Genomic DNA, 19,123 nt, shown 5'->3' with positions numbered 1-19,123 from the left:
CCTCCCAGTTTAGTGTGATCTGCAAATTTAACAAGGACCCGCTCTATTCCTTCATCCAAATCATTTATAAATATGTGCAGTCATTTCAACCTAAACTTATTCATTTTTATTCTATTGTGTGATATATACTATTCTCCCTTGTGGTTCAAGGCGGGTTATAATGATAAAGGAGGTGCAATACAAATTTGTGGTACAATATACAAACATTCATGAGCTTAGAACATATCTATAACTTATAGCTTATAATTTATGTATTCATTTAATTTGTATACCACTCCTCACTGTGACATCTGTGGTCCCAGCTCCTATTCCTGGATAAATGCAGAATGACATAGTAATGTAGAATTTTAAAAAATTAACTAGGAAGCACAAAACCTTTGTGCAATATCACAAATCCTGCATGTTTCCGTGTTTGAAAATGCTGTTCAAATAAATTACAAAGATGATCTGACTCCAATGGTAACAAGAGAAAGAAATGTTACTTACAAAAAGTAGCACAGTTAGCATGACATAGTCATGTAGGTACATTGAATTTATTATGAACACTTTCTCTTCAAAAAGGTTGACTTGCTACAGCTGCAGACCCAGTTAAGAGAAGAGAGGGAGGTCCTACATAAGATGAAGCAGAGGGCAAGCAATAGCCAAAGAGGGTAGGACTAACTGCCAAGTGTATCTCAGCAAAGCATTCTCTTAAGCCTATCCCTCTCCAAATCCTCTTGCATGTACAATTACAATAACCAACAGAAAGCATCCTCCTTCCCCCTCTCCAGACACCCTTGACATTCAATCCAGTCCACTACAGACTGGCTTGATGTTAACAAAGTGGATAGCTAAGGTGCCCTAACTCAGCTCATTTGTGGCCACTGTGCTTTTAATTACCATGAAGGAAGCAAATTTCTAATAGTAATATGTTGAAGAGAAAACTTTTGAAGGCGTGCTTTGTCTCTGACAGCTATATGACACATATCTATTTTTTTTTTAAAGGAAACAGAAGGGATCACTTTCTGTTTAGCAAGGTTTGGACCTGGCAAGGAGCAAAAATGTTTTCTATAAATATAAAATAATCCCATAGTTCTGTTCCTTTCCACCGAGTACCACTTCTTGCACGCGAAAGGCTTCTATATAGAAGCCAGTTTCCAGTGTAACTGTACGTTTCCACCACTAGAAGGAAGCAAAGCGGTCAGGCAGTATTTCTAGACACCTATCGCTAGGGTCCTGAGGACAGACTCAAAATGGCTGCCCCCATGAGGGAGAGGCTCGGGGTGGTGGGACTGCGGCTGTATGGCAATTGCAAAGTCTGGTTGCCGGGGTAAGTGGGGTTCTAAAATAAGAGTTCGCAAAATTTGGGATGATAATATGGGGTGCAGAATCGTCACTCTAAAGAATGTTCGTGTAAGCCGCGTACACGCACCACGGCTTTGAAGTGTGCCTCGTTCTTGACTCATAAACCTGACGGTTACAGAAAAGGACCCGAAACGGCGATAGCATCCAGCCCCCCCAGTCATGTTTATTAATTCCGACACCTTCAGATAAATTAATGCTATCCAAGATGCTATATGCCAGAAGCAGGAAGTGGGTGCAGCTCAGGAAAATGCATTGTGGTTCAGGTGACTCGCAGTGCAATCCAATGTCGAGGTTTTCCACTCGAAAGCCAGCGCATTAAGTGGCCCGAGAGCGCGTTGCTACCGTTGCTAACTGCGTTGGGAAATTTCAGGAGACTTGGGGTGGAGCCTGGAAAAGGGGGGCTTAGGGGAGGAGGGACCTCAGCTGGATAGAATGGTATACAGTCTATTCTCCAAAGCAGCTATTTTCTCCAGAAGAGATCTCTGCAGGCTGATGATCTACAGGCATCACCTCGAAATTGGCAACTCCAGGAGTAACTACATAATTACACTGTCAGTGCCAGTGGCTCTATAAATGAAGATGCCAGTGAAAGCATGCCCTTCCCTAATTTATAATGCATGTGTGGGGGAACTAATGGTTATAGGCTCCTCTGGTGGATCTGAATCTGTAATGTACCTTTGGTGCCAGAAGGAGGCAAAATAAATAATCAAAATGAATTGTTTCTCTTCTTACTAAATGGATGTAAATTTGAGTTATTGTCTTACAATATAGTATCTGTGCTTTTCACATAATGTGGAAAATGATCATCCTTTGTATCTGAAGACGTGAGCAGCAACTCATGAAAGCTCATACCTTACCACAAATTTTGTTGCTGTTGGACTTTTACTCTTTTTTCCATCATCCTTTTGTTTCATTCTAACATCTAAATGTGGACTATAATCAACCATTAACATGCATCCATACTACAGCCATTGTCTAACCACCTGGAATACAAATATGAAAATTAAATAGTCTGTTCCTATACATGTATACACTAGTAACATTGAGACTGAATCCCTCAAATATGATTTAGGTGGGGCTCCCCCTTTGAAAATGTAGAATGTGGAAGCTGACTGGGATACAGTGCAGAGGGGTCATATCTTCCCTGTGTTACAGTAACTTCATGGGCTGTTGGTTTCTGGGTTAATTCATAGAGCCAGTGCTAAAGCAGCAAGTGCTTGTGGATAAAATCACTGGCATGTGTTCTGACTTGAACTCTGCCTTAGCAGTGACAGGATTGGTCATGGTATCCTTCTGGACTGTCTTTCAGGGTTGGGATTAGGAGTCCCTGTTCTGTGATGGTTCTGATCCTACCTCTAAAGTAGGTTTCAGAGTGTAGGGCTAAGAGACTGATGCGCCACTCCTTGGCCTCTAGGGTTCCACGAGCTTTTGTCTTGTTCCCATGCTTTTTTACATTTACATAAATCCACTGGGATAGGTAATCCAGAGATTCGGGCTGAGTTGCAACCAGTATGCTACTTTGCATTTCAGTGGATCCCAGGGAGGCTATAGAAACAGGTACCTGGAAGCACCTGGATGAAGGCTAACAAGCTGAAAAGTAATCCCAACAAACCAGAAGTCCTAGCGATGGGGAATAGTTTGGCACAGGAATTGTGCTATCTCCTGTTATCGATAGGGTTTTACTCCCCCTAAAAAAAAGAAGTTTGTAGGTTTTGGGTGCTGCTGGAACGGGGGAAATTGTTGGAGCTGGCCCACCTGTTGGGAAAACAGGTGACAACAGTGCCTTTCATCAGCATTTATTTATTTATATTTATTTATATTTAAACTCCTGACCTGTGGGGAGCTGTGGTACATGTCCTGGTAATATCTAGATTAGATTACTGTGATGTGCTCTATATGGGGCTGCCCTTGAAGACATTCTGGAAGCTACAGTAAGTACAAAATGATGCAGCCAGAATGTTGACCAGAGTGGGTTGTAGGGACTATATAACTCCGGTCTTCTTCTATCGATATTTGATCCAATTTGCTTCCAGGCCTAATGCATGGTGCTGGTATTGACTTTTACAGCCCTATCCAGCTTGGCGCAAGCATCCTTTAAGGACTGCTGACTCTCATCTGAACCTGCCTATCCATTCCAGTCATCTTTGAAGATCCTGCTGCAGGTGTCTGCTGCAGGTTCCTTCACCATCTGAGACTAGATGGGTGGTAACCCAAGACATTTTGTTGTGCCAAAATTTTGGAACTCCTCCCCCAGAATACTCATCGGTCTTCTTGTATCATTCCCTTTGACCAGTGCATGAAAATGATTTTGTTTGGTGTGCCTCCAATAACTATTATTATCTCTGCATGTGGTATTATTTTGGTATTTTTTATTAAACTGTTTACTTCATATAGCCTTTATATTATGAATGCTATTATAATGTTGAAATGCTTCCTTGGGGGATATATTTGGTTGGAAAGGCGGCACGGAAATGTTTTAAATAAATAACCTTGGAGTTGGGTGGCTATACCACCACCTGTACCCCGAGTGCATTCCCATATGAGCCTGCCCATAGCTTAATTGTTCCATACCCTTTGTAAGTTGCTTTGAGTGCTTATGAAGTAGAAGGGAAGGATATAAAATGTTTAGTAACAGAAGTAATGCATCCATATTACTGGGTCACAGAATTGGATGCTGGGATGCAGAACCTGTAGAGTTCTATACTTCCAGTTCCTGGGGCTGAAATTTTCCTTTTCATTGACTCCTTTGCAGGCTGACCCAGATCAGGTGGAGCCGATATGATTCCACGTACCTTGATCCAAAAATAAACAAAGAAGTGTATCGCAAGTCCCGAGAAGAATTATCAGAAGAGGAAAAGGCTGAACAAGAGCTTAGAACAGTCCGACCCATAAAAGCTGCCTTTTCCAGTATTACCAGTTCTGTGTTTTATGATCCATTGATAAGGTCTGAACGCTGCTCTATATTAGTAATCAACTATGTCCGCTGCCTGCTGAAGAGAAGTCGAATTGCTTTTATTGGGAAATATAGTTTATCATCAATATGTAACAGATAGCAACAACAGTTTGTTGAAAAAGCCAGGGAGTACAATATGATCTGCTGGGTGGGAAGGAATAAAATTTTGTCCTGATATTAATGCTGGGTGAATCAAACCAGAATACTCAGTTTTTCATAAAACAACTGCTGCAATACAATGCTATGCCCTCACCTATTTCATGCTTTCTTGTGCAAGATAAAGCAATGCTGACCCTCTCGCCTATAATTTTTATGTACCTATAAGTTTGAACTCTATCCTGCTTGACTGTTTATGCTACTCTGAGCTATTGATCAGCAGCAGTTAATGTAGCACTTACTGGATGACTAGCAACTTCTGCTGTTGAATGGCACTGCATGGAAGGAGACCTGGTGCCAACACTGGAAAGCATCCTCTGGGTAGCAGAGGCAGGGGGGCTGCACCCTTAACAGTGTTAACCACTTAGTAACCACATGCATTCATGGTACACAGATGGCAGCCCTTGTTTTGCAGTGCCTTCCAGGAAGATGTTGTGTCTTTCTCCCTGATGCAGAAGGGCTTGTCCAGTAGGAACCCCTATTGCTGCAGAAGTTCCCCTCTAGAATGAACACAATCAGAAGACTGAAAGCAGATATGAAATAACTGGCACTCTTGCATTGAACCTCCATAAGTAATGTGATGGTTGATTAAGAGGAGAATTTTGTCATTGGAATCTTGTGCCTTGGTACTGGTACCCAGAATGCTCTACAATCACCTTTGTGGTTTCTCATTACAGCAAATTCACTAATATGATGATGATGGGAGGGAATAGAATTCTGTCCCGATCCCTCATGAATCAGGTATTTATCTTTTTGTCCCACTGTTATTAATCTGGTGAAATAACAGTAATCCCCATTTTAGAGACCTTTCCACAGACTCTGGGGAATTACCCAGTTTCTCTCTCTCTTTTGTGATTACTTGAAAATGTTTTAAAAGTTGAATGTCCTTGGTCTTGGTCCTGTGACCTGAATGAGTCAGGATCAGCCTTCCATCCAGTTGCTAGAAAGGAAGCTCAGTGTTCATGTGTGTGTGTCCTGTATTTACTTATTGTACAAATTGTACTCTGCCTAGAGATGCTTGGGAGATGTGTATGGGCAATGCTTCTACCCTCTTAATTCAGGGGCAGACTAAATGCTGGTGCTTAGAGAATCTGACAGAGGAGGAGCAGAGGTATCTTCTTATACTGTTCTTTGCCATTAAGACTTTAGAATCCATTAAGCGGAAGCAGCTTGAGAAGTACCATAAAGCCGATGAAAAGGAAAGAGAAAACATTGAGTGCAACCCTTACACTATCTTCCATCAGGCACTGAAAAACTGTGAGCCCATTATTGGGTTGGTGAATTTCCAGAAAGGAGGTCGCACCTACCAGGTAAACCGTGGAAGTTTCTGAGAACAGAAATGACAATTCTGTCATTATCTACTTCCCTTTAGCTCAATTCTGCTTGGCTTAGCTTGGATCATCCTGAAAAAAAACCCTGCTGTTTTCACTAGATGGCAAACCCTGCTGTTTTCACTGGATGGTTTTCACTGGATAGAGCCCCAAGCAACTTGACAGTTTGATTGCGATAAAACTCTTTGACAACATGGGAGGGAGAGCTGTCGGGACAACATGGGAGGGAGAGTGGAAGCAACTTCAGCTCCATTCTTGAATAGCTGTTTATTAAGGACCACTGCCGCTGGTGTCTGCCTGGGTGCACTTTACAGGTGCCAACTGCAACGGCAAGAACGATCTATTGGACATTGCCCTTTTTAAGTCACTTTGAAGATGCGATGAGAGCTCTTCAGGGATCTAAGCGTCCCCGTCTGTGTGAAAATTAATAGCTTACATACACTTGAGCCATCCTTAGTTTGACCATTTATGTTCTGGAAACCTTAGGATGCTGACAAAGAAAGGCTTGGCTGAGAAAGGGCAATGTCCTCTTTAAGGCCCAGAAGGCAGGGCAAAGTCAGATCTCTTATTTCCTTTAGCCGGACCTGCCTTAGTAGCTGAGCTTTCTAGTCACATCAGCCCCGTGACTCTCCTTGTGCAGTTCTTGCACAAAAGAAGCCAGTGTTTTGAAGCCCAAATGTTGAGCAGAAAATTAATGTTACAAGTGAGCACATGCAGGGTGTTTAAGCTTCTTTTGCTCAGAATTAGGGTGTCTTTAATAGAGTGCATTTAATCTTTGTCTCCTGCAGGTCCCTACCCCGCTGGACGAAAGACGGCGGCGCTTTCTGCCTATGAGGTGGATGATTACTGAATGCAGGGAAAACAAGGACATGCATATACACCTGCCTGAAAAGCTCTCCAATGAGCTCCTGGCAGCCTTCCAAAATGAAGGCCCTATAATAAAGAAAAAGCACGAGATGCACAAAATGGCAGAGGCTAACCGGGCCTTTGCACACTTTCGTTGGTTGTAGAAAATACACTGTTCTGACAAGAACAGTGATGAAGATTTCACCAGAAGGCAGGCATTTTGTAGCATACTGCCAGCCTCGGAAGGCTTCTTGGATGACTTTTGAAATGACAATGAAGAAATTTCAATACAAATTCCTTCTTAGCATTTCATATTTTAGGAGTTATTTCTTGAATATTACAAGAAGTTATTCCCATTTCCCAGATGACTTCAAGCACACAGCTTTTCACTTGCTGTATGTAGCATTCTGAATTTTTACCAGTCAGAGGGTGTATTCATGTTACAGAATGGCCTCCTTTAAGGCACATGCAGCAGGGGATTAGCAGAAGTGGCAATTTTTTCTGTATTATTACTTGTCTTCTGGAAACTTCCATGTTTGGAGTAAAACTAAACTAATGGTAATACAGATGAAAACTTAATTTTGATCTCTCTGTTGAACAATCTCTGTTCCTGTAATACTTTTTCCCCATTGGTTAGTTGACTGTAGTGTATGTACAGGATAAAATGAAATTTAATACTGTGTTTTAAAGGAACTTGAGGAAAGAAATCCACTAACTTTCTGTCTCATAGAGGAAAGGGAGTATGCAACAGTCAAAATTACACTCTCTGTTCCGGATGAGAATTGCCTTTCTGGAACATGTGTCAGTCATATCTGCATTTCATCACTTGATTTCTCTATATTGATTGATTGACAGTTGAGTGGATCAGCCTGTGGCACTGCCCTTGCAATAAGGCGAATAGAAATGAAAGTGCCATTTGATGTACTATTTATGTCACTTCTTGTTGCAAGCTGCTAATCACCACATATGAACTGCACCTGTGGAAAGCTAACACAAAAGGAAGTACATTCAGCTGTGTGCCTATGTAGCATGGCCTAGTGGGTAGTGGCATATCTGGCAAAACTGCTGTGTATGGCCAATTGGTCTTCAACTTAGCTATTCTACCTGTAAAATAGAGGCTAGAATGTTCTGTTGTATAAACCAGTTTCAGAAGGCTGGAGATAAAGACTATGATTAATCACACTGGAACAGCGCTATAAATTATAATAAATTCCTGTTGTTGAACATTGTGCCCCCTACTTCTCTACAAAGAATGACATCTGTACAGGCCAGAACACTGACTTAAAATAAATAAATTCAGAAAAATGTCATGCTACCACTTTTTTACAGTTACTAGCATGCTTAAGGTAAAGGTACCCCCTGTGCAAGCACCGTGTGATGTCTGACCCTTGGGGTGATGCCCTCTAGCGTTTTCTTGGCAGATTCAATACAGGGTGGTTTGCCATTCCCTTCCCCAGTCATGACCGTTTTACCCCCCAGCAAGCTGGGTACTCATTTTACCGACCTCGGAAGGATGGAAGGCTGAGTCTACCTTGAGCCGATTGCTGGGATGGAACTCCCAGCCTCATGGTCAGAGCTTCAGACAGCATGTCGGCTGCCTTACCACCCTGCGCTCTTACTAGCATGCTTACCTACATGTATTTGCTACGCCTTTGTGGGAAGGGGGAAAGCAGCTTCCCTTTCTAGTCCAATGAGATGAATGTTTGCCATTGGTAACTAATTGCAATCCTGCCACAAGGCCCCTTTTTTAATCGCAGATCTCCTTGATGAGTGGGAAAGTAAGTCAGAGGATATGCAGAAGTGTAAAATGTTTGTTTATTAAGTTCCAAAGTGAACCAACCTTATTAAAAGAAATGTACAATACTGTAGTTCAAAGTAATTATTGTACAAATGTGACAAAATAAGGTTCTAGTTCTGTATTCTCAAAAGACAAAGCCTGCTGAAGAGTACCCTGTGGGTTTCCCACCTCCTAGGAGGAAAGGCACTGCCTTTCCAGCTTCTTGCACCCAAGCTGGCCAGGAGTAGGGAAGCAGGGATGAGGCACAGCATTAGCTACAGGTTGAAAGCATTTGTTTTAGCACCCTCCTGCAGCTATGGAAGAATTAGTGTACTTATCCTACTTTTTAAAAAGTGCTGCTGAATTCCCCTTCAGTGAGGGAAGTTGTCCCAGCTGGCTAGGTCATACCTCCTCTCACTCCAGGCAGGGCTAGGCACATTTTTGTATGCCTTCCTAGGACAGAGCAAGGGTGTTCTTTCAGTTTGATTAGCCCTGTCACTCCAGCAGGATGTTCAGAGCTTAATTTCTCCAACCTCCTTAGAAGAGACTTTCTCTACTCAGTGTACAGAAAATGAAGGAAATTCTTCTTTTAAAGGCTCAAGGCACTGGCCACATGAAGGAGGAGAAACAAAAGGAAAAACCTCCTGTCAGAAGCCCCAGCCTTAGGAGATGGTTTTCTGGGCCCAAAAGATCTTTTCCTGGGAGTTCTCAGGGAAACAGCAAGTTCCTTTTCTGATCCCCCCTCCCCCCAATTGACCTTATTGATGACATGGACCTTGGGAAGAGCCAGGAAGGAAGCCACGTGCCAAAATCCAACTGAACTCTGTGTTGGAGGCCACAGGAGACCTATGCCATCTTGAGAACCAAGCAGCAGACACGGTTAGGGGGGCTGACGGGAAGTTAGGCTAAGTGGCAATGGCAACCTGTCAAACTCCATGCCCAGTTCCCAAAGACCAAGCCCCTGTACAGGACCCCAGGCAGGGGTTGTTTGTACCAGGCTTGATCTCTTTTTACCCAGCCCCAACTAACATTGCAGGCGTAGCTGCAATAGCCAGAACACCCAATATGGTGGACTTGCCATATTTTTATGTCTTTTTCAGTCCAACAGCAGATTGGATATTGCAGGCCTGGATGCCAGCATGGATCCTACCTCCATAGCCTAATTATCCCCAAGTGTCTACCTTGCAATCTGATGTTGGTGGGGCTCAGGAATCAATAGGGAATCTAACTGGAAAAGAGAGGACTGAAACTCCCAAAGATAGGGGGAGGTTATCTCCATCTCCACCCACCCCCATTTTCCTCATCTTCAGTGGACAGTCCATCTAGACAGAGACACAGGAAATCTTTTAAATCAGTGGTCTCCAACCTTTTTATCACTGCCTCCTGAGCCCCTGCTCCACTTGCTTTCCCGCTGGCGCCTGACTTCCCGCCAGCTGCTGGGGGGCGCTGCCAGCAGCAGGTGTGCAGTGCCACGCCAAGGGGGAGTCCCAGCCATGTCAGCCTGACACTCCAAAGGTGAGCTTCTGGCAGAGTGACAGGGCAGCCCCCGAGGCAGCAGTCGGGGAGGAGGACGAGGAGGAGCCACGGACCGGTACCGACTGATCTATGGACTGGTACTGGTCCCCGGACCGGGGGTTGGGGACCACTGTTTTAAATCACCAAGACATGACTCGTAAACCCTTCTTTCCACAGGTCCTCCTCTTAAGCAGCCAATATTGAGTCAAAGGAAACACACAACATTCAGATGCGGAATCAGAGGGGGGAGAAAGACAATCTGTCATCACATCTGTTATTATAAATTTGGACAAAGAAGGGGAATGGTCAGGAGAGCTACTAGATCATTGGTTTCTATCAATATAGGAATCTGGATATAAGAGAGTTTGTTGTACTACCCCCCACACTGTTTTATCTTTTTTCCAGTATCAAAAGAAAACATGAAAGCCAGCCTGGTACAGATGATCCAATCCCTGCTGGTAAATGGAGCTACTGAATCAGTGCCCGAGTCACATTACTGGGGGATGCATTTAGTACTGTTTATAGTTCCCAAGAAGTTGCACGAATGGAGGACAATTTTTAACCTGAGATAAATCTTTGGGTGTGAAAACAAACATTTTGCATAGAGCATCTACGCACCATTCCAAGCTATCCAGAAGAACTTTTTGACATCTTTGGACTTAAAGGAGGCCTCTCTCCATGTACCTAAACACCCCAGGCAAAACCTATATTTTGCCTTTAAGGGACATTATCAGGACAAGGCTTTACCTTTCAACCTGTCATCATCCCTGAGAGTCCTGTAATGTTATTAAATGTGTTAATATTTATTGTGCTGGGCTATTTTATGGCGGGAAGGATACCCTTGCTTTGTCCTAGGAAGGGATACAAAAAAGTTGCATAGCCCTGCCTGGAGCAAGAGAAGGCATAACCTAACCAGTTGGGATGGCTTCACCTAATTGAGAAGAAACCTTCAGGTAAGTTTTGTTCTCCAAGGCCATAAATTCCAGTGTGCCTTTCCAGAAGCATAAAACACCAGTGGTGCAGGCAGTGGCCAGCCAGCAGCTTTGATGACACCTTGTGCTCTGCCACTGTAAGCACTGTAAGTCATGAGGTTTGTCCCTTGATCACTGAAGATTCACACTGTTTTAAGATAGCATCAGGGTAAATTACTGTTAAGATAGCATCAGGGTAAATTAGTGGCTTCCTGGGGCCATTTCAAATTGAAACAATGTGTGCTGGGGGGGGTTCATTCCCCCTACCCCATCAGAATTAGGTTCTCTCCTACCTGAGATTTTTAAAGAGGGGGAAACAAGGGCTGGGAGCTCAATGCATGGAACTTGGCATCAAGCAATTTGCTTCATCAGAAGACTCATGTTTAGAATACTGCAAGGTTTATTCTCTCCTAGTTACCATGTGACTGTAGACTACCACTCAAGTTTGACATGATGGCATGCTCTCTCTCTCTCTCTCTCTCTCTCTTCTCTCTCTCTCTTTTCTTTTAGGAAAAGTCCTGCTTGAACAAAGCTAGCATGGCAGCATGATTGGCCTTGCCTTCTGGCACTGCTATGCTAGCATTCCATTTTTAGGGACAGTTCTGAGGAGCATTCCAACAGGCATATGCATCCCTACAGACTGAAGTGGTACAAGTTCTGCTGTGCCATGAAGTTCTGAATGAGCTGGCTCTTAGCAGAATCTCAGCTATCCAGCATCTTATTTTCAGGCTGCAAAAGCAGGGAGTGGCACAATGTACAGTCTGCATTTCGTTTATGGCAGGGATGCTAGGACATTACATCATGATTGCCAGTTCCAACTCTGCTCAACAAAAGCGCCAATATGCTGGAAACGTTGCCAGGCAGGAGAATCAGCCACAGGGAAGCATGATGTAATTAGCTGCTGTTAGTAGGTAATGGATGGTGGAAAGAAAACTGGCACAAGGACCAAGTTCTTGAATGTTCAGGGCGGAGATAAAATTGCCCAGATGTCATTCCTGTCTCATAGTGACTGTAAACCCCAGAGAAACAACACAGAGTTTCCGAAAGCTCTCAAAACGAAGCAAACTGAAATTCTCTCTAGTGCTTCAGTTACAGAATCCCCTTTTCCCTTCTTGACCAAAGGGGTCAATTAAGATCAGCTGTGGAAGAGATCACTGAGGAAGAATATGCCAAGCGGAGGCTGAAAAAGGTTTCTATAGGATTATTCTCTGGCTAGTTTTAAACCTTGCTCCACCTAAGTTGCACACATTTCAACTGGCATCTGCAAGTAAGCCTCTGGGATGCAGCAAGTCTACAAGAAAAGGCTACTCTGCCTATTTAGTGCAACGCTGTGCAAACAACAGTTCTAAAATACAATTCTCTTCTTCTAAATAAATAATATCCTTGTCTCCTAAATCAGACTGCCCTCCTCTCCGAAATTTCAGCCCCCATCATAAAGGAACTATTAAAGGAGTGTGCATTATACATTCTATGTATAAAAAAGTGCTAGCGGAAGAAAAGTTAAAAAAATAGTGGCAGTTTTTGTTTGGTTTGAAGTTTGTTGTCGAAAGGGGAGTCAGTAAAAAGTCCAGCTCCGCCTCTGGACATCAAGAGCGGGTGATAGCACATGTCCAACTTAATCTGTGACCTCACTGTAATAGTATTTCTGGGCCGCTTCCGTCATCTTCCAGTCAGCAGCCCGGAACTCAATGATCTCCAGCAGCAGCAGCTGGGACAGGGAGCTGAGTCCCTCCTGCAACAGGAAGCCGTCCCTTAGGAGGGAAAAGAGCTCATCCATCCTCTGGGAGTTCATCTTCTCTAGCTGCTCCCCGATACGGTGCAGCTGCAGCACCAGGCAGTCCACCTTAATAGAAGGAAGAGGAAAAAGAAGGGGTCCCATGTCAAGGAGCAGCTACTGAATGGGATTCCTCATGGCCCCAGGTTGGATTTTACCACAAAATTCAGATGAGCAAGAAAAGGAAAGAGCAGGTGATCCTTGTCCTCCTTGAGCAAAGATGGAAACTGGTCAGTGTAGATTCTCTAGCCTCAAAGCAGCACAGCTAGAGTACAAGTAAGGCGAAGGTGCCTTTTCACCATCCAAACTGCTCTCATCCCTGCTATTTATTGTATGGCTGGTGTGCAGTGTAGCCAGGAATTCTGAGGACTGTCTGGAAGCCAGACAAGAGATGTCTGGAGGTGGTTTGCCATTGCCTGCCTTCCCCTCACGAACTTTAGTGTTCCTTGGAGGAACTAACACCCAAATACTTGGAGGTCTCCCATCCAAATACTAACCAGGGTCAGTCCTGTTTAACTTCCAAGAGCTGAAGAGATTGGAACTTGCCTGAGTTATCCCGGGTGTGTCCCCATGACACTCACCTCTTCCTCCTTCTGCAAGCTGTCAGGTTGGGCCAGGCGGAACAGGCAGTCGTAAACTGGGTTCACCAATGCAAGCATGGGCATGTTATTCACCTGTGAATGGGCAGCGTATTTGTCAAGTGATGTTGGAAGCATAACTGTATTTTTGCCGATCCACCTTTTTGCAAAAACAAGCTTATTTTAAGCTACCTGCAAACTGTTTTTAGCGTGTATATTTTTATGCTGGACATGGTCGTCTTTTTTATTTTGTATGTAAGCTATCTATGGAATGTTTCTGAAGAGACAGCATAAAAGTTTTCTAAAGCTTAGAATGGTTAAATAGGTTGCAAGAAGAACACTAAAGAATTATCTTTGAAGAATAATGTCTAATGATGCCTAAGTTTCAAGCCTGCTGCCTTGGATTTCAATTTCAAGGAGTCTGCTGAAACAGGTTTTTCCTTGTAAACGCTTATGCCATATGTCTCTTGGGGTATTTTCCTTTTTGTTCAGTCCAGAAAGAGTTCCCAAGAAACTCACAGACATAAATCTGTAAATGTATTTCATTCAAACAATCAATGCTAAGTGCTGCATTTGCACATGTGTAGCCTGCAAGCTGACTATCTCTGCATTGATACATGTAGCAAGGCTTGCTATGTTGGCCCTCTAAATTGTGTGAGAAGCTTCCATGTAAGTAACAGATGCCCCCAGAAACATCGCATTCACCCACAGCAGAAGAGGAGCCGTTTTCTCATCCACAAGGGGAGCTTCCTCTAGTTTTGTTTCCAAGATGTAGTTTATCACTTTCTCTAGCAGCAGCTCTTGTCCTTCAGAAGACAAAAAGTAACTCCCCCCCCTCCCCCCGTTAAAGTGGTACACCATAACTTGAAGAAGCAGCTGCTGCCACTCCTGCCAAAGTTAACAGCAGAAAATAACCAGGCTGACCAGTGGTGCAAGCCCATTGGTCCGTAATGGCTGCTGACATAAGAAAGTCCGATCCTTTCTCCAGCATTCCAGGGAGAGGCAGATTCAAATTCACACATTCCGTCCTTGTGAAGAGATCTTGGAGCCAATCAATAGTTTGGAAGTTTGGCTTAGAGATGTCAAAGAAGAAGAACATTCTCTCAGCATGGTCCCCTTACCCTCAAGTAATCAAAGATGTTGCAGATAAAAGTGACGTAGCAGATCCAGGCCTGGAGAGAACGCGCTCGCAGCTCATCACGGTCCTTGTATTCCTGCTGAAGTCGGTTGAGAAGGCTCCGCCGGAAGACACTTTGGCCAACCTGCTTGTTTTCCGCCTGTAACAAAGATGCAGATCCCAGATGGCCAGCCAGTGTGACAACAGGGGGAATAGCATCAGAATAGGATCTGGGGGAACCCAAGTTCAAATGCCCACTCTGCCATGGGAGCTTGCTGGGCGACCTTAGTCCAGCCTACCCTACTTCACAGGGTTGCTGGGAGAATAAAATGTAAGAACGGAACACGACATAAGCTGCTCTGCATTCCAACTGGGGAGAAAAGCAAGGTATAAAGGAGATCAATCAATGTGTGCATCTAGCTGCCTGTGTATACCCCTCAGTTCTCAAACCTCATCATCACTCTTCAGAAAAAGGATGTGGCATGACGCAGGAGCCAGCGTGGTGTAGTAGTTAAAGAGTGATGGACTCTAATTTGGAGATCCAGGTTTGATTCCCCACTCATCTTCCACATGAAGCTAGCTGGGTGACCTTGGGCTAGTCACAGTTTTCTTAGCACTGCTTTAGCAGAGCAATTCTCTTAGAGTCTCTCAGTCCTACCTATCCCACAGGGTGTGATTGTTGTGAGGAGATGGAAAAGTGTTTATAAGCTGCTTTGGAACTCATTCAGGGAGTGGGAAATGGTGTTATGACCCTGGAGTGCACTTATTCAGGAAAAGGAAGACAGTTTGTCTGGTTAAGGGAAGGTGTGGAATGGCCAGCAGAATTTAGGAATGTAGATAAGGCATTTGCACTAGAGAGGAGCTCTGAAATGCAGAGTTTGAGAAGGCCAGAAACAAGGAGGGAGGAGCACCTTTGAGTAGTTCAACTCCATCCCTGAAGAAACTACCAAAACAACCAAACTGACATGAGCCAGGCATGGCACATGACAAGTGAGGTATAACAACTCTTCTATAGGGGCACAAAGTTTACTGGGAGGCAAAAGAGTTCACCCAGTCTAGGTTGTTGGTGGAGGGACAGATTCATCTTCTATCCGCTAAGCTGGGCTGGATACCCAGAATGGTCATCAGGGCATGCTGTAACTAAGCTCCATTTGCAGGAAAGGAGGCTGGTGGCAGCACCAAAATGGAAGGGCAGCACCCTTCCAGAACTGATTTAACGCAACCTACAGGCTCCTTTCAGGATTTTTTAAAAAGTGAAAACAAAACTTCATTCTCTTCCAGCCCCCACCCATCTGTCCCAATTCCATCCATCATTTTGTAAATACAGAACTGAGCCAGTGTGGTTTTTGGTGCTTGGAGTGTTGATCCGGGAGACTCAGGTTCAAATCTCCATTCTGCTCTAAAAGCTCACTGGATGACTTTGGGCCACACTCTCAGCCTGACCTATTCCATAGGCAAGCAAAGACCAGTTGAACCACAAACAGAATAAAGAAATATTCAATGTTTAATGGCATATAATGTCTTCTTCTTTTATTCAAAATTGTATTTTCATAATATCCAAAAATAAAAAAATTAAAGCATTGAAATTGGTTGAACCTGTACTTTTGTCTTGGTGTTAAATGTCTAAATGTATGGTGGAGAGATGAGGATTTCGCCTTAGAGCCATATGAGAGCCCTCCTAGAGATTGTGAACCTGTGGGACAATTTATATGCTGTATATGGTGAGATACTTTACTATTTTGAAACAATTGAATGACATTCTAGAAATGTTAATGAAACTGTTGTAACAATGCTTTGATGTTTTGGTTTATTTTATAGAAACTACTGAAGGAAAGATAGATTGATATGTCATTGATATAAGTAGATGTTTTTTCTTTATATATAAATTAATTATTACACAATTATTAAATTATGACTTGTAATAATTATGTTATAGGTAAAGTTAAGGAAGAACATTGAAAACGGGACATTGAAATTAAAGTTGAATTTATCCGGATCCTGTTTTGGCATTGATTTTGGCTTTGTTTTTGATTCTGATATATTATGAATGACTGGTATAAAGTCACAATAAGGTCATTTTTTTGATTTTTGGATATTATGAAACACATTTTTGAATAAAAGAAGACACTGTAAGCCGTTAAATGCCGAATATTTCTTTAACCTACTCCATAGGCTGTGATGAAGATAAAAGTGGAGGAGGAAAGAATGATATTAACTGCTTTAGAAGAAAAGCAAGGTCTAAAATCCAAAGAGAAGAAGCAAAGGAAAAGGGAATTTTTGAAAGAAATGCTTTCAGAATAGTTAAGATGACTACACACTCGTTTTAGAGCAGGGGTCCTCAACCCCCGGTCCGCGGCCCGCTACTGGGCCACGAAGGCCATGGTACCGGGCCGCCAGCAGCCGCGCCTGCCTCCCCGCCCCCCCAGCGAGAGGGGGGGAAGAGGCAGGCGCGGCCGCCGGCATGCCAGTGACACAAACGCGCACGTGTGGAGCTGCCGCGCATGCATGTTTGTACCCCCTGCTGGTGAAAGCGCGCATGCGCAGCAGCTCTGCGCATGCGTGTTAGCGCCACCTAGTGGCGAAAACACGCATGTGCGGCAATTGCGCGTTTACGTGCAGCTGCGGCGGCCGGGCCGCCGGCTCTCTCCCACCCTCGGAGGCGGTCCCTGACTACAAGAAGGTTGGGGACCGCGGTTTTAGAGTATTCGTGGGAGTAAAAATAATTTTGAAAAGAGGATGGCATCATGCAGGAAATACTCCATAAATTAAAGGGGCTGGATATTGTAACTCTGCATGCAAGATGATTCGGGAGGGGAAGGTTGAAGAGAATTCTCTCACTCAGGTAAACTTGGCTGTTGGCCCCACCCTCTCATGGGTTAGATGTTGAGCCTTGTTGTCTATAGCTTGCCTTCTGTCTTCCTCTTATATAGGACCTTTCTTCTTCTCTCTCTTGCTTGGGCTTGGAGCTGTAGCAAACTAATGTCTTTGAAGTTAATCTGTTCACAATAAGTTAAGTGTATCTACATGAATGTCATGTAAGATGTGTTCCTATTTTTGCAAATAAAATTTCTTTCTCTTGTTACTACTGGAGTCAGATCTCCTTTGTAACAGATCACATTTGAACAGCATTTTCTCCTTTAATCAGCAAACATAGAATATTGGGGATACTACAAAAAACTTCTGTGCATCCAAGAAAATTTTTACTTCTTACCACTGATAGCTACATTAATGAAAGCAGTGTTCAGTAGGTGCAAACTGGCTCACTGCTCATGCTTGACAGCAAAGAACAAATTGCCAAGTCAATTTTTAATGTTGGATACCACTGTTTTTCAGAAACCTGTTCCATAAGTCAGTGGTCCCCAACCTGCGGGCCGCGGCCCGGTGTAGGGCCGCGAAGGCCATGGCGCCGGGCCGCGGCTCCCTCTCCCCACCCCCCCCACGCAGTAAAAAACTTCCCAGGCAACAAGCTTGCGGCCCGGGAAGCTTCTTACTGCGGGAGGGCGGGGAGAGGGAATCAGGGCCGGAGCGTGGCCCGGTGGCGCGGCCGATGCGCGGGCGTGGCCGATGCGCGGGCGCGCCCCGCGGGCATGGCCCGCGCAGCCGCGGGCCACGGCCCGATGCCCTGCTGGTCTCCAACCTCAGAAAGGTTGGGGACCGCTGCCATAAGTGTTTACAGTATAAATGAATGTATGAATAATGTGAAACATGAACTATCAGTTTCCCACCTGAATGATGGTATAGCAAATACGCCCGGCCTCTTTGCTGAACACACAATCTTTGAGGGACTGGTCCACAATTACATTGGCCACTTTCTCCAGGTCCACACTGCTTGGGTCTATACAAAATGATGCAACACTATTAATAGTGACTGGGAAAACACACATTGGTATATCTTTGAACATTTAAAATCATACTGTTAATGTGCCCCTTATTACCGGATTCATTAATTTCTTTCCTTCCTACTTAGTTCATGGGCACTCCATAGATTTCTCAAACAAACATTTCCTCATCACAGTCTTTCTCCAGGAAACACCATTAATTATTCTATTTTAAAGAGGGGAGATATCTGAGGCCAGGAGATGAATGACATGCTGAAAGCTACTCCATGACTGACCTGAGCTATATCTACAATTTAAATTTAGTTCCATTTCAGTTGTGTTGAATCGCCTAGGCTCTTATCAAAGAAAATTTGGGAGCTATAGGTCTATGGCCTGGAATCTAAACAAAGTATGTTTAGAATCATCATGAAAACAGAATCCTAAAGGTTGTTTTTTTCTTGGGGGAAGGGAGGGAATGGTATGCATTAACACAAAGCTGTCAAACTTATTTGTTATGAGGGCCAGATCTGACACAAGTGTCAGGTGGTCAGGCTGGGCCATTGAGTCATAAAATGTAATGCCAGGTACCAGAGATACAAAGGACACAAGAACACCTGATTAAGCATTTGATTCCTAACAGTGGAAGCAATAGATTTACTGGGGAAACCACAAAGGCCGAATTCTCCCAGACTCCCCCCCCCCCCCAAGTTCTCATCCCTCCTGCGTTTCCCACAGACGCAGCAGGGCTGAAAGGAGGGCCTGACAGAAAGCCTGTGTCCAAAACCTTCAAGGAGCGTGTTTTGTCCTCTCTCAACCCCTTTTCCCACACAAACAGAGAACAGCAACAGTTGCTCATGGGTTGCTTCTGGCCCGTGGGATGTATTTTGACACCTGTGTATGAATTAATTTCAAACTAGTTAAAATGCATAATGATAATAGGTTT

The 19,123-nt window shown here is 44.0% G+C and overlaps 2 protein-coding genes across 5 annotated transcripts in view; one reads left to right on the top strand and one right to left on the bottom strand.

Annotated features, from left to right (window-relative positions):
- The first annotated feature begins 1,160 nt into the window (after positions 1 to 1,160).
- On the top strand, positions 1,161 to 7,854 carry MRPS7 (mitochondrial ribosomal protein S7). The gene is made up of 5 exons (XM_077327847.1): positions 1,161 to 1,309; positions 4,097 to 4,288; positions 5,131 to 5,194; positions 5,596 to 5,763; positions 6,573 to 7,854. The coding sequence occupies exons 1-5, from the start codon at positions 1,233 to 1,235 to the stop codon at positions 6,792 to 6,794; spliced, it is 723 nt and encodes a 240-aa protein (XP_077183962.1). The 5' UTR covers positions 1,161 to 1,232; the 3' UTR covers positions 6,795 to 7,854.
- A 577-nt stretch (positions 7,855 to 8,431) lies between these two features.
- Positions 8,432 to 19,123, bottom strand: part of MIF4GD (MIF4G domain containing) — a 21,980-nt gene continuing 11,288 nt past the window's right edge. For all 4 annotated transcript variants that reach the window (XM_077327852.1, XM_077327850.1, XM_077327849.1 and 1 more), the window contains exons 3-6: positions 18,088 to 18,197; positions 14,367 to 14,522; positions 13,249 to 13,341; positions 8,432 to 12,736 (exon numbers count right to left, since the gene is read on the bottom strand). In XM_077327852.1, the coding sequence (XP_077183967.1) occupies positions 12,509 to 12,736; positions 13,249 to 13,341; positions 14,367 to 14,522; positions 18,088 to 18,197 (587 nt within the window). In that variant the 3' untranslated portion in view covers positions 8,432 to 12,508. The remainder of the gene's footprint in view (positions 12,737 to 13,248; positions 13,342 to 14,366; positions 14,523 to 18,087; positions 18,198 to 19,123) is intronic.

This window comes from Paroedura picta, chromosome 3 (assembly GCF_049243985.1).
Source record: "Paroedura picta isolate Pp20150507F chromosome 3, Ppicta_v3.0, whole genome shotgun sequence".
Lineage (NCBI taxonomy): Eukaryota > Metazoa > Chordata > Lepidosauria > Squamata > Gekkonidae > Paroedura > Paroedura picta.
Note: the sequence above shows the minus strand (reverse complement) of the source record. Positions and strands in the feature narration are given on the sequence as shown.